This window comes from Morone saxatilis, unplaced genomic scaffold, assembly GCF_004916995.1.
Source record: "Morone saxatilis isolate NCDOM2014 unplaced genomic scaffold, NCSU_SB_2.0 Contig11, whole genome shotgun sequence".
Taxonomy (NCBI): domain Eukaryota; kingdom Metazoa; phylum Chordata; class Actinopteri; family Moronidae; genus Morone; species Morone saxatilis.
The window spans coordinates 25,676,862-25,689,576 of NW_023339663.1; the positions used below are offsets into that span (position 1 = coordinate 25,676,862).

Genomic DNA, 12,715 nt, shown 5'->3' on the forward strand with positions numbered 1-12,715 from the left:
GAGAGAGAGAGAGAGACTGACTGGCTGCAGAGGAGCAGTGATGTAATGCTGATAGCAGCATCACATTTGTGAAAGAGCATCCATGTTTCCACACTACCCCTGATCGTTTACCCACCACAGATCAATACCCCCGCAGGTTCCTGCACAGTGATACCCTCATCCTCTCACTCCATCCCATCACAACAATGAAAACACTCTGTCCTCCTCCGTCATATCACTTCATCACAGTGACACAGGAGAGAGCAGCGAGAGAAACAACATCCACTCCTGCTCGGGTGTGAACAGCAGCTTTTCTGTGAGTGCTGTGCCGTGGCAGTCAGTGATATCAGAGGCTTTGTCAACCGCAAGACCCCCAGTGATGCTGATAAACAGGAAAACGACCACCAGCACAGTCAGTCCATTCACTGAGGATTTCCTTGAGGGGTTTGGATCTCCTGCACGACTCCCAGCACAGATACACGAACTGTGTGCACAGATATCCATCCCAACATTACAGCAGTGTGGATGCATTGTTGTTCCTCACCTGCGCAGAGCAGAGCGGAGCGGAACCACAGCAGTCCGAGCAGCAGCTCCGGCAGTCCCATGGTCCCTGCGGGGGACTTCTGCTCTTATCTGGGACCCGATCTCCGCGGTCTGCTCGACATCTGGGTCGTCCAGCGAAGCTCCCGCATCTGTTTTCAGCTCAGACACGCCGCGCACGCCGAAAGGTCCTCACTGTGGAAAGGCATTGTGTCCTTTGCAGCGAGCCAAGAAACCAGGGGCAAGTTAGCGACAGCGAACCTCGCCGCTTCCGGTCACCGCCTTCAAAATAAGAGCCATGTTTAAGCGTGGGCATTTTGAGCGACGGCAAACATTTACACATTTGCGTTTTTGAGGGCATACTTGTTGGAAACCCATGTTCAGGTAATACTGTATGCACTCAAAAATGGTCATCTACACATGTGTTTATATGCCTCAAATGTTCACGGAGTTTTTTTGTTCACTCAGAGAGGATGTTGGCTAATTTGAACGTCTGATCCACACAAAAACTTGGTTTCAAAGTGGAAAAAAGTCACTAATAACTGATAAACATGAATTACAAATATAAACCACCAAATAATGTAGAGGGAGATGTACAGCTCTCAGTCTTTGTGGACAGGTGGAAATACATTTGTAATATTTGCTTTTCATTGTACGTATAAACCACTGTGTTTCTGTACACATGACAATAAACCTCTTGAATCTTGAAATGCGTTTTGCTGGTCTTATTTTGAAGACAAAGCGGTCTCACTTCCGCTGTAATTGTGGCCCACTCTGTGTTTGGCTTGCCGCATCTTAACAGGACAAAGTGGCCCATATTATTCTGTGTTTAAAGGTCTTCTTCTCTCCTGGCTCCCGGAGTGGATGTAACAAACAGTTGGTTACAAACTGCAGACATCGTCCTGAAGTATATTTTACACCACAGACTCTGTTTGCTTATTGAAATGAAGAGTACGTCCAAGACACGGTCGCTTCGTGATTTTCTTCTCCCAATCCCTCCATTGTAGCCTGACTGAGTCTTGGCTCTGTAGGCTGTTTCACTGCCGCCCCCATGTGGTCAGATGGATGTACTGCAACCAGTCTCTGACATTGTGAATCTGCAGTTAACAGTATATTTCCGCATTTTCACACAGGCCATGGAGCACGATGGAGCACGTTTCTAAAGGTAGAAAAGAAATAGACTGGTCCAGCTTTAATTTGACCATATATGGAAATTTAATGAGAGCGGAGGAACATATAACTGGAAGTAATGGGACAGTGGAGACTTAAAAGGCACCGCTGGGATTCGAACCCAGGAGTCTCCTGTTTACGTTAGACAGGCGCTTGTGAAGCCAACTAAGCCACGGCGCCGGTGTTATCAACGGAGGAAATAGGCGTTCATGAACAGGGATTTCAGCCTTGTGTCGATGATGTCATAATGATGGTCGGTTGCATTAATACGGAGCAGCCCTGTGGTCGGCCGGGGGAGGAAAGCATCATGGGTAAATCTGCACTCCCGGTTTACAAATCCTTGCTCACGGTTTATTAACCCTGCTGTCGGACTCATCGTGCCCACTTGGAGGCTCAAAATGCCAATTGTTTATTAAATATTAAACATTTTCTGGCGCCATATACAAGTAATTTTGAGCGCTAAAGTAAATTTTAGGGTTAGTTTATGGGGAAAAACAATAAACACTTTAACACAATATAGTATAGTATAGGGTTATATAAAAATAACACTTACGGAAGAAATAAAAAGGGAAACTAAATTGGACTTAATAGGAGTATATCAAAATAAAAATGTGTACAATATGTGCAATATCAATATTAGACTAATGAGGGGGTAGTGCAAAGGTAATGCTGATATAACCGGTAATATTAATGTTCCATAACATTTTTAAAAATAAATTACTTTGCGATTAAATAATTATTACTAATTACATCATTTAATTTCATGTAACATGCATTTAATTCAATTTGAATGTATTTTATTTATGTCACTTTGAACGTAATTCCTTTTAATTCATGTAGACTCCCTTTTCATGCTCATATTAATGTTTTATTTCACATTCACAGACTGGTCACCTCTCATCCAGCCACTGCAGACAGTGTTATCTAGCACACAACCATATGGTCAGCTCAGCAGCTCATAAGAGTAAACTCTTTGCTCTGAATGAATACAGACCCTGTCTCTCTCTCCCTCAGAGAGGGGTTACTCCTTATTGATCTAGAGCTTTCCAGTCTCTTGATTTTGCAAATGTTTATGAGAAAACTTTTAAAATTAAAGGTTGTAACCCTCACCCTCAGCTGATTGGTGTACTCTTGCCTGCAAATATAAAATAGACAATACAATTTATATATTTTAAAAAACATACAATTACCAGGGCAATTAAACCAAACTACCTGTATGACTAGTAGAAACCATATCAGGCAGGTGAAGAAACACTTGCACTTTTAACCTAAGTAAATTTAACATGGACTTCAAATAAAACTTAAAGGCAAAGAGGAAATTTCAACTGACATGGTGACGTGATTTTCTAACTCTCCAATGCCTGCCATCAACCAAAGCCATTACAGCATATTGTGTTTGGATTTAATGGGAATGAATAGAGGATGTGTGATCTCATTCACTTTTCTAGGATGACTGACTGATGATGGAACCTTTCTAGGGAGTATACAGATCTAAAATGAGCATCAAGGCATTCGGGTCAGGTGGTATGAGGTCAACAGTCATTATTGAAAACAGTTGGTAATCAGTGCTGATCTTATCTGTGGATTAGCTCTGGACACTGACGCATTGTTTCTGGAAAGAAACTGCCGATTCTTTTCCATTGTGTAATGTTTTAGTGCTCTGAGCACCACATAATTCTATGTATCCCTATTGTGTTTAGGTGAAGACAGAAGAAGACAAAACTACTAACATTATTTTGGTGATTTATAAAAAAGGTACCACACACACACACTACATGATATTTCAACAATTTATTCAACAACTTCATAGACATTTTTTAAAGAAGTGTGCTGCTTTATTTGATGTTTTATAAGTGCAGGAACCAAAGCTTTTTACATGCACATGGTCTCAGCACAGATACGGGCTATACATTTCTCATCTCTCTTGTCATTTTTCTTTTTTTAAAAATCACACAGTTTTGAATACAGCAGCTGATGAAGCTTACCAACAACCAGTTCAATGATATACACAATACCCAATTTTCTGTTTGAATTAAAATGTAAAGACAAAAAAAAAAATGAGTAAAAACCTACAAAGAAAACAAAGCTGTAAAAATCTGAAACAAATCCTACGAATGGCGCCGAGTGGATGAATCGATGAATACACGAGTCCAAGGATCTGCACGTCACATTGCTCAGCTGCTTTGTGTATGCACATCGGTTAGTTTTTAAATTAATTATTGTAAATACTATGAAAACAAAATGCAAGTCACACACTCAGCAAACAAGAAACGTTCCTTTCTTTGATTGATCTGGAGTTCCCATTAGTGGAGAGGGGAATGGACTTCAACAGGGGTGACCGAGGAGTGAACACCAGATCATAGTCCCACATGGCATTCACTGGGGCACCCAATTGTTTGGATACATCTTAAATACATAATGACTTCTACCTGAAGTTACTGTTTAAAGTGTCTAAATGTGTTTCAGGTGCTGTGTTGAGTCTTTGGCTGCCCCAGTGTGAGTTCCTCAGGCAAAGATCAAGACAATCCCAGCACACAGGTCAATAACATTGAATCAACAGTTCCAGGTGCCGTGATTCAATAATGTCTACTTGATCTGTGTCTGAGGAATTACCAAGCCTTTTCAGTCTGACCTACATCCTTGTTTACTCTGCAACTCGTACATTTTCTCCCCAAGCAGAACGTGGGTCATATGTGTGTGCATGTGTGGGAGTATGAGACTACTGGTGGGCGCACTGCACCCCTGGCCCGTGGTGGCCACCCTCTTCATCGGAGCTGTCGTTGTAGGCCTCTCTGCGGCTTCCCGACGTCGAGCTCTGGCTCACATCGTAATCCTGCAGGTCCACCTCCTCTGTGTCTCCAGTGATGATGGGAGGCTCTGATCGCGAGGGCAGCATGTCTTCCAGCTCCTACACGTGGAAAACATTCATCATAATGCAGATTTAAGAGCCTTTAGCCTCATTATGTTTTCTGACCACGCCGCAGAGTCAAACGGTTGTCGGGCCAAGAGTGCAGTGCTACAGCATATATTTAGTTTATGGAGGAAGATAAAAATCAACTCTATTCAGAGTGCAACATCTTCAAGGAGAAGAGGAAGTGTTGCCGTGTGAAGGCAAGTGCCCAATAAGTAACCCATTTATGACCAGAACAGCTCTAATCCCTGAATGGAAATCACTTGTATAAAGTAGAGTTTTTTGTACAATTATAAATGTATATACAGTACTAAATAAATAGATGTTATATGACCCATTCTTAAAAATACTATATTAAAATACATTTTTAAAACGTTGTATAAAACATTTTCAACATTGGTACAGTATGAAGCATTAGTCAGCCAATGACCCAAATAATCCCAGAAGATGATAGACCGTTCATTATTAGTAACAGTTCTTACCACAAGTTTCTCAGGGCTGATCCAGTTGTTGTCGGGAAACTGGACATCAAACTTGATGTACAGATCTCCCTTCTCAAAAGGGTTTCGGTACTGTGGCATGCCCTCTCCTCGCACCACCCTCACCGAGCCTGGAAAAGATGCAGCAATTTATTTATGTAGCTCACTTTATTATAGTTGATTCCACAACGTTCTGTGTACATGCTTTATAAATGGACAATAGAAGTGTAAGGGTGTAAGGGGTCTTTTCAGAACAAAGGATGTTGATGCTGATGACCCCACTATCCCCTCATTTATCAAGTACTGTGTCCTTGTCTGTGCACAAATCCAATATCACTGGAGCTGCTCAGCATCTTCTAAATGTGCCTTCTTGTTGTGATTCTCTCAACCCAGTGTGTGATCATTTCACTTGCATACATGTGTTAAAAACAGCGCCATTAAATATTTACACCTAACACACGAGTGAGTTGAATCTCGCAACCCCCGACATTTTTTTTTGTGATGCATAAAAATCGCTCATTTGTCCTGCAACTATGCCATCACAGCTTTTACCATAAACATATACATGTTATCCAGGAACAGTTGATTGCTGGAAAATAAAAGCAGAGAACAGAAACCGATTAAGTATGAAGAGGGCTGACCTGGTTCAATGACTTTGCCAGCAGGGTACTTGACAACGATCTGTCTTCCATCTAAGTGTTTCAGCATGAACTGGAAGCCACACAGTGCCTCCACCAGCCCGATCTTGTGGTTCATGAACAGGTCATTGCCATCTCGCCTGAATGTCTGCAAACAGAGAGCAGGAGATGGTTCAAAGTATTGCTTGATGGAACTTTTTAATAATCTTGTAGTTTACACCAACATCATGGTTCACTTGTCTTTGGTCAATGCCTAGAACATAACATTTGCATAGTTTGTTAGTTGTAGGACAAATGAATTAAATTGCTTGGTGACCACAGTTCTTACACAATTAACAGTCCCACAGCATCTACTGGTGAAAAAGCAACACCCCAAGCACAAACAACTGTGATAGTGAAAAAAGACAAAGGATTAAACATAATCTGGATAATATCACATCTATGTAATTTACTCCACAAGTCTGATGTCTGAATTTGCTTTATTTGCACGCCAACCATTTTTGTCCACACTAATGTTCAGGTTACTGAATGCCCAAGGAGCCAGAATATCGCTGCCTGCCTAATAAGCGGGTCTGTTATTTAACTGTATTTCATGGTTTTGTCCACGCATTAATGATGGGAGTGGCATGTCAACAACATCCAAAGTACTTGTAAATGTCAGTTTTCCTGTAGCTGGTTGTGGTAACCTATTTGCTTCCAACATCCACAAACATTGTGACATTAATATAGACACCCCCTGGGAGAAAGCGCCAGGGGCAGAGATACAGCCCAGCCTGCTGTTCCAGTTTAGCCAAAATCACACTGCAGTGTCAGAGTGTTTGTGTTCACCTCTGAGGAAACCCAATAAAGACGAGTAGGGCATTTAGCTGTGACGATTGAGTCTCAACCACCAGACAGTAAGGACGCAATGTAAAAAAAAAAAAACGTAAGAAACAATACTTTCAAGTTTAAGGTCATTACATGGATTTGTCAGATATTTACAGAATCATCAAGCACGTGTTAGCTGGCTCTGTTTGGTTGATTGAGGTGAGGACAATAGGTGGACCATTGGAACTGATGTTGCCCTCTTTAAGCCCTGCTAACAAAGACGCGTCTCAGGTCATTATCTTACTCAAGGATCACAGACAGCCCAACAACTCACAAACGGCAATGTTTCTCTAGGACGCTTTGTGTCCTGGCTAGCAAGACAACCCCAGACAAACCCAAGCAAGTAAACATTATGTATGGAATTAAGTCACAGGTGTTAGACAAGTCAGTCAATATGTGTTAGACAAGTCAGTCAATATGTGTTAGAGGGCCTGCCCTGAGCTCAGATATGAACCGTCCATTTTCAACAACTAACAACTTCACAATAAAGCATGGCTAACCTTGAAATATCTGGTTTCAAACCGGTGAAAAAGCTTTTGACTTGTAGTGGTATCCACTCAATTCCATGTACTAAATGTGTCCAATTCACAGCTCTGACTGCACAACACTGTCAAGGCCATCTGGTTCTCAGCACTCAGACAGTCGAGAGGTTTAAAGCACCACCAGCTGGAACCAACTCTAGTGACAAACTGGCCATTTAACTCATTAACCCTGTCGCAGAGCTCATCACATCTTCATTCATCGCTCAGTTTCGCTATTTTTTATGAGCTACATAAGGAAAATCTGATTTATAATGAAACTGGTTTTGCAAACTCACCACTAATAGGAGAAGAACATTTACTTCTGCTATATTAAGAAAAACTGATGCAAATTCCCAATGTGTTGATATACAGCAGTGTATTAGCCTCCAGTGGGACACTACAGGATTATTCCCCTCAACACTGCAGAAATCATTGATTCATCCAGGGAAGCAATGGGACTCTGCTTTACAGCCCATAGCTAGCTTACCTGGTGTGTGCAAGCTGTGAAAACTCTCTGGAAGCTGTCCTTTAACTACTTCCTAACAATGTCTAACAAGCTCTCAGAATTGTTGACCTATATTCACCGATGGTCATAAAGATTTGGTTTCTACGGTTTCACATACACCATTTTGCTGATTTGTTTTCCACCGGGCAACTTGTTAATACAAACACTGACTTCTCCTCCTCACTCCTATGCGGCTTATTGTACTGCACACGTACATGACTCAGCAAGAAGTTGTGGCCAGGTGAGGGAACTTGGCATAGAACTAAGGTCACCTTTTTATAGGCAGGAATAATTAGTAACTGACACATAAAACAATGAGATAAGCAAAATGGTGTCCTGAATAACAGGGACAAAAAAAACAACAACTATTCCCCTATGACACAGAGTGCATAGGGGAGAAAGGGGGCAGATGAGAAGGAGTGTGGCTACAGTGTTCAGGGACCGGCCCACCTACCTCATTATCTTTTTCCTGCAGAACAAGGACTATATCCCCAGGCTCCACACCAGGTGCCTGATCGGCCTCACCTCCAAAGGTAATTTTCTGGCCGTGCTTCATGCCTTTGTCCACGTGTACCTCCAGAATCTTCACCTCCTTCACGACTTTCTTGCCCTCACATTTTTTACAGCGGTCTTTCTCACTGATAACTTCGCCTGGAGTGGGTTAAAAACAACAACAACAACAAAAACAACAAGATGAGGGATCTGTGCAGGCCAAGCCACAATAATACACAAAGGAAATACTTGATCACAGTCCAGGTCATTGTCCCTTACCTTCTCCATTACAATCAGTACACACAGACTGCATCTGTTGGACCATCCCTGGAGCCAGCTGTCTGATCATGACGCGCATGCCACGCCCCCTACATGTTGTACATTTTTGTACAGCGCCTGTCTTGCCTCCCTGCCTGCACACAAACACACGCAGAGATGGATTTTATTGTTAGAAACTTAGGAAATGTAACAGGATTAACATCAACAAACATCAACAAACATCAACACTCTCAGAAATCAGTGTGGACTACATGTTGGATATACAACTTACCCATTACAAGTGCTACACAGTACATTCTTGCTAAGTTGTAGTTTAGTTGTTTTCCCATTGTAAAGGTCCTCCAGTGACACCCTGCAGGAAAAAAAATGGATGTTTAGATACTGTTAAGAGACATAAGACTGAAGACAGAGTACAACATCGCACTTAAAGTAATTCCAAATAAAAAAAATGTTGCACATAAAAACAATTCACTCAAGTAGGATGTATGCAAGTATACAAGCTTGTTCTTACTTGAGTGGGTGGACCATGTCCTCTCCTCTCCTACGACCTCCATTCCTGGAGCGACTCCCCTGGCCACCCATGAATCCAAAGAGTCCACCGCCAAAGATGTGGGAGAAGATGTCGTCCATCCCTGGGCCACCCCCACCTCCTTCCCGCAAGCCTTGTTCTCCATAGCGGTCATAGAGTTCCTTCTTTTCTGGGTTGGTCAGCACCTCATAGGCAAAACTGATTTCTTTGAACTATGTTTTCAGAGGACAGAAAACAAAAAGGGTAAAGATCACATTTCAACTGTCAGAACAGTGGGACTGCACAGCAAATTAACCACCATGCTACAAGGAGGCGGGACTATATAAGCCTCTGTGAAAGGACTGAAGGGGTTAAACAATGCACCAGACTCCATATACGGGTTATATGGGAACAGAAGCCACATTCATTTTCTCTGCAGCTCAGGAGGACCAAGTATTACTTCCAATAACCTTTCATGTCAGCGGCCCAGGGTTCCCTTTGCTGCGTGTCATCCCCTCTCTCTGCCCCCCATTCCTGTCTGTCTGTCTCCAGCTGTCACTATCAATAAAAAGGCAATAAAAGCCCCAAAAAATACTTTAAAAATAAAAAAAAATAAAGAGTAATTTCATTAATGACTCAAGTTTAGAATTAAGATATAGTTGCTTTACACTGTTTCATCTTTGAAAATAAAGAATAAGGCAATTCAACAGGGGTTGAATTGCAACAACAGAGTTGAGTCAGTACCTGTAACAACACCTCAACAAAAACTCAACACCAGTTGAATGAGGATGAGGTCTAGCACACATTGTATTTGCCTAAATGCAACCGTTTCCCTTACAACAAACACTGGCTTCACTCGCTAAGTTGCCATTTCCTACAATGTAATCCCCTGCTGAGAAAATGGCAGTCTGCCATATGGGGGATAAAGGAAGACAGGCCCTTAATTCTCCCACCAATATTCCAAAAATGCAACATTATGAGCTAGTGACAGTATTACGTGGAGCTTCGGGGGTCTGTGGTGATTCTGTAGTGAGGGCTCATGAAATGAAGCTGCGTGTTTAAAAGCAAACTAAATAATGGCAGAACCTAATAGCAAGGATTTAGCCTGAATACAAAAGAAAACTGAAATTTTAGACCACTGTCCCCACTTAAAAATAAAAATGGAGGAAAGACAAAGCTTTGGCTCCAATCAGCACCTTCACAGGGGTCTTACCTTGTCCCCAGCATTTGGGTTCTTGTCAGGGTGGTACTCTTTGGCCAGTTTCCGGTAAGCCTGGAGTACACAAAGAGGAAGTATTAGCTCAGATCACTCATTGGAGAGGCCTCCTGTTGTTTATTGTTGACGGGATTCACACACCGGCGTGACGAAGCATCATCATCATCATCATCATCATCATCATCATCTGTTAACGCAATCACACGTGCCTCCAGGACTGAGCCAGATGTTACTTCCGGTAAAACACTAACGTCACCTGTAACGACGTGAAGCTTTAAAAGCTTATGTTCGGGTTTCTGAGTAACTGTGGACAGAGTTCATCACTAATTGTTGAGACATTAGACCCGTAAATACCACTGTGTCCACAAATGGCCGTTCAAGATGTCTGACGATGTAGCCGCTAACCGCCGCTAACCGCCGCTAACGTTAGGGGAAACGTGCCTGAGCTCTTTAGCATGTGTTGCTAACAGTAGGAAGATATGATACATCATATTTATCTAATTCACCAACCTAATGCAACAAGCGTTCTTCAACCTGTCAGATAAAAGGTAGCCAAGAGCCTCGACACAAAGTTAATTATGGTGAAAGTCCGTACAACAGAGCGTTACCCTTGGAGACAACGTTAACTAGGTTAGCTCACAAGGATATTGTTAAAATGACTGTGTGCGGGAAGCTAGCCGCTGCTAGCGGAGTTCAGATTTAACGTTGACACATTTACTTAAAGTTGGATTATGTCTAAAACCAGCTCCACTAATCTGGACTCAATAAAGCATTCAGGTCCCCGAGCACAGTCAGTAGGTTACAACATGAACTCTTATTGATAAAGTAACGTTGATGTGAAACAGCTGGTCAGCTAACGTCAACCTAAAGATCAAAGCTAAAGCCAGCTTCTGAAGACTGACACATGTGTTATCTGTTTCAGCCTCTGAGTAACAAACCACGGTAATTACCTTTCTACAACCTTCGACAGACTACGCTAACTTAACGTTAGCTACACGACAAACACCTGAGCTAAAGCTAACGTGAGGTCAATCACCTGACTGGTCACAATAAGTTACCTCGCTGCAGGTCAACGACACCCGCGTTATCTGCCCTGTTTGAGGCAGTGGCACAGTTTCTACAGCTGAACAACGAGACACCGCCAGATGTAACAACCCCACAGTGGTTCATCGTCAGACCGACATCCAGGCCAGCTAGCTCGCTAACAGGCTAGCCCGACTCGCAGCTAACGTTAGCTCACTGCTAGCTGCGTACAGCAACGCATTTCCTGATTGTGTCAATGTAACGTGTTGGAGCCCCGAACACAAACGTAATGTCGTTTGGTAGTTTGTGGAGCTTTCCCTGCCTTATTACCTTCTTCAGCTCATTTTCAGAGGAGGATGGAGACACTCCGAGAATGTCGTACAGTTTTGTATCGACAACAGTCGCCATGGTGTTGCTGTGGATGTTGCTTCAGCAGGGAGGTGGATGGACAAAGAGAGAGCCGGTGGAAAATGTTTTGCTCGCTTCGTGTGTCAGTTTCCGGAAAGTTCGACTCTGCGTGTGCCCGCTGCTGCCTCCAGGCTGCTGCTCTGCTCAATGACTGCTGCTCTGCTCAATGACTGCTCAATATCTGCTCTCCCGCCACACAAACTGCAGCCTAAATACATAATGAACTGCATATCACACCATAACACTGAAGTCAACTAAATTAAATTATATTTACATCATTTTACACCCGATACAAAAGATAACGTGTGGTGTGAAATAACAATGAGTCTGCCGGCTTGGCCCTTAAACTTTTAGCTGATGTATTGTTATGTGTTTATATTGTGCACATGGGTGTGGGCCCTTAAATAGCTGTTAACTTTAGTATTCCTCAGGTGTGCACCCGCTTCTGTTTGTGCCTTTGTGTTGGGGAATTTATGTAATGTTTTTGTTCCACTCTTTGTTTTTGCTTTATTACATTTATATGTAGTGAGACGTTTGTTTTAGATAGCTACCTCTCAATTAAATTAAAAGTGATTGATTGACCATCAAACATTAATGTAACACTGATAAACAGACTCTAATCTAGTCTAAGAATATGGTAATCTATTTATTCATTTATTAAATTTGACCAGATTGATTTTAATTTCTAACATTTAATTACACATTTTTTAATACTTATACTGTGAGTCTCCAAATGAATGTAAATTCATTAATTTGGATTGTGGTAATGACTTACTCCTCATAAGTACATTTTAAGATATACTTCTAACTATAGTCCTAACTTCAGTTAAGGATATATTTCATTTATTTGACAAATAAAGATATCTAAATTGCCAAACAAGGGGGATCTTAGGCTTAACAAAGCAGCTGTCAATATCTTGAGTTGGTGTTCTGACTACACAAACATGTTTTAATTTTAATTAATTAATTTATTATTTAATTTTATTATTTGAATTAGAAATGGTCAACTTCTGACAGATCTTATTTGGGTGACATCTTTATGCTTAAATCTGACTATTTTATTATATCATATATACATCTACATACATATGTAGGAAGCTGAGGTCCTTCAACATGTGCAGCAAGATGTTGGAGATCTTCTACCAGTCTGTTGTTGCCAGCGCCATTTTCTTTGCTGCT

The 12,715-nt window shown here is 41.8% G+C and overlaps 2 protein-coding genes across 2 annotated transcripts in view; both read right to left on the reverse strand.

The window, feature by feature from the left end:
- Window positions 1–913, reverse strand: part of lrp3 (low density lipoprotein receptor-related protein 3) — an 8,528-nt gene extending 7,615 nt beyond the window's left edge. The window contains exon 1 of the mRNA XM_035682155.1: window positions 524–913. Within this exon, the coding sequence (XP_035538048.1) occupies window positions 524–584 (61 nt within the window). The 5' untranslated portion in view covers window positions 585–913. The remainder of the gene's footprint in view (window positions 1–523) is intronic.
- A 2,552-nt stretch (window positions 914–3,465) lies between these two features.
- dnaja2a (DnaJ heat shock protein family (Hsp40) member A2a) lies at window positions 3,466–11,693 on the reverse strand. The gene is made up of 9 exons (XM_035651779.1): window positions 11,459–11,693; window positions 10,103–10,162; window positions 8,893–9,122; window positions 8,653–8,733; window positions 8,382–8,515; window positions 8,065–8,261; window positions 5,721–5,865; window positions 5,083–5,210; window positions 3,466–4,597 (listed from the first exon to the last, which is right to left on the reverse strand). Exons 1-9 carry the CDS (start codon window positions 11,534–11,536, stop codon window positions 4,409–4,411), a joined length of 1,242 nt encoding a protein of 413 aa, XP_035507672.1. The 5' UTR covers window positions 11,537–11,693; the 3' UTR covers window positions 3,466–4,408.
- Between the last annotated feature and the right edge of the window lie 1,022 nt (window positions 11,694–12,715).

Excerpts from the sequence above, each read along its gene's own strand:
- dnaja2a (XM_035651779.1), bottom strand. The coding sequence starts at position 11,536 with ATGGCGACTGTTGTCGATACAAAACTGTACGACATTCTCGGAGTGTCT. Across the intron at positions 9,123-10,102 it reads ACCCAAATGCTGGGGACAAG|TTCAAAGAAATCAGTTTTGC; the intron begins GTAAGACCCCTG and ends CTGAAAACATAG. Across the intron at positions 5,866-8,064 it reads TGCAGGAAAAAGATAATGAG|ACATTCAGGCGAGATGGCAA; the intron begins GTAGGTGGGCCG and ends CTCTGTTTGCAG.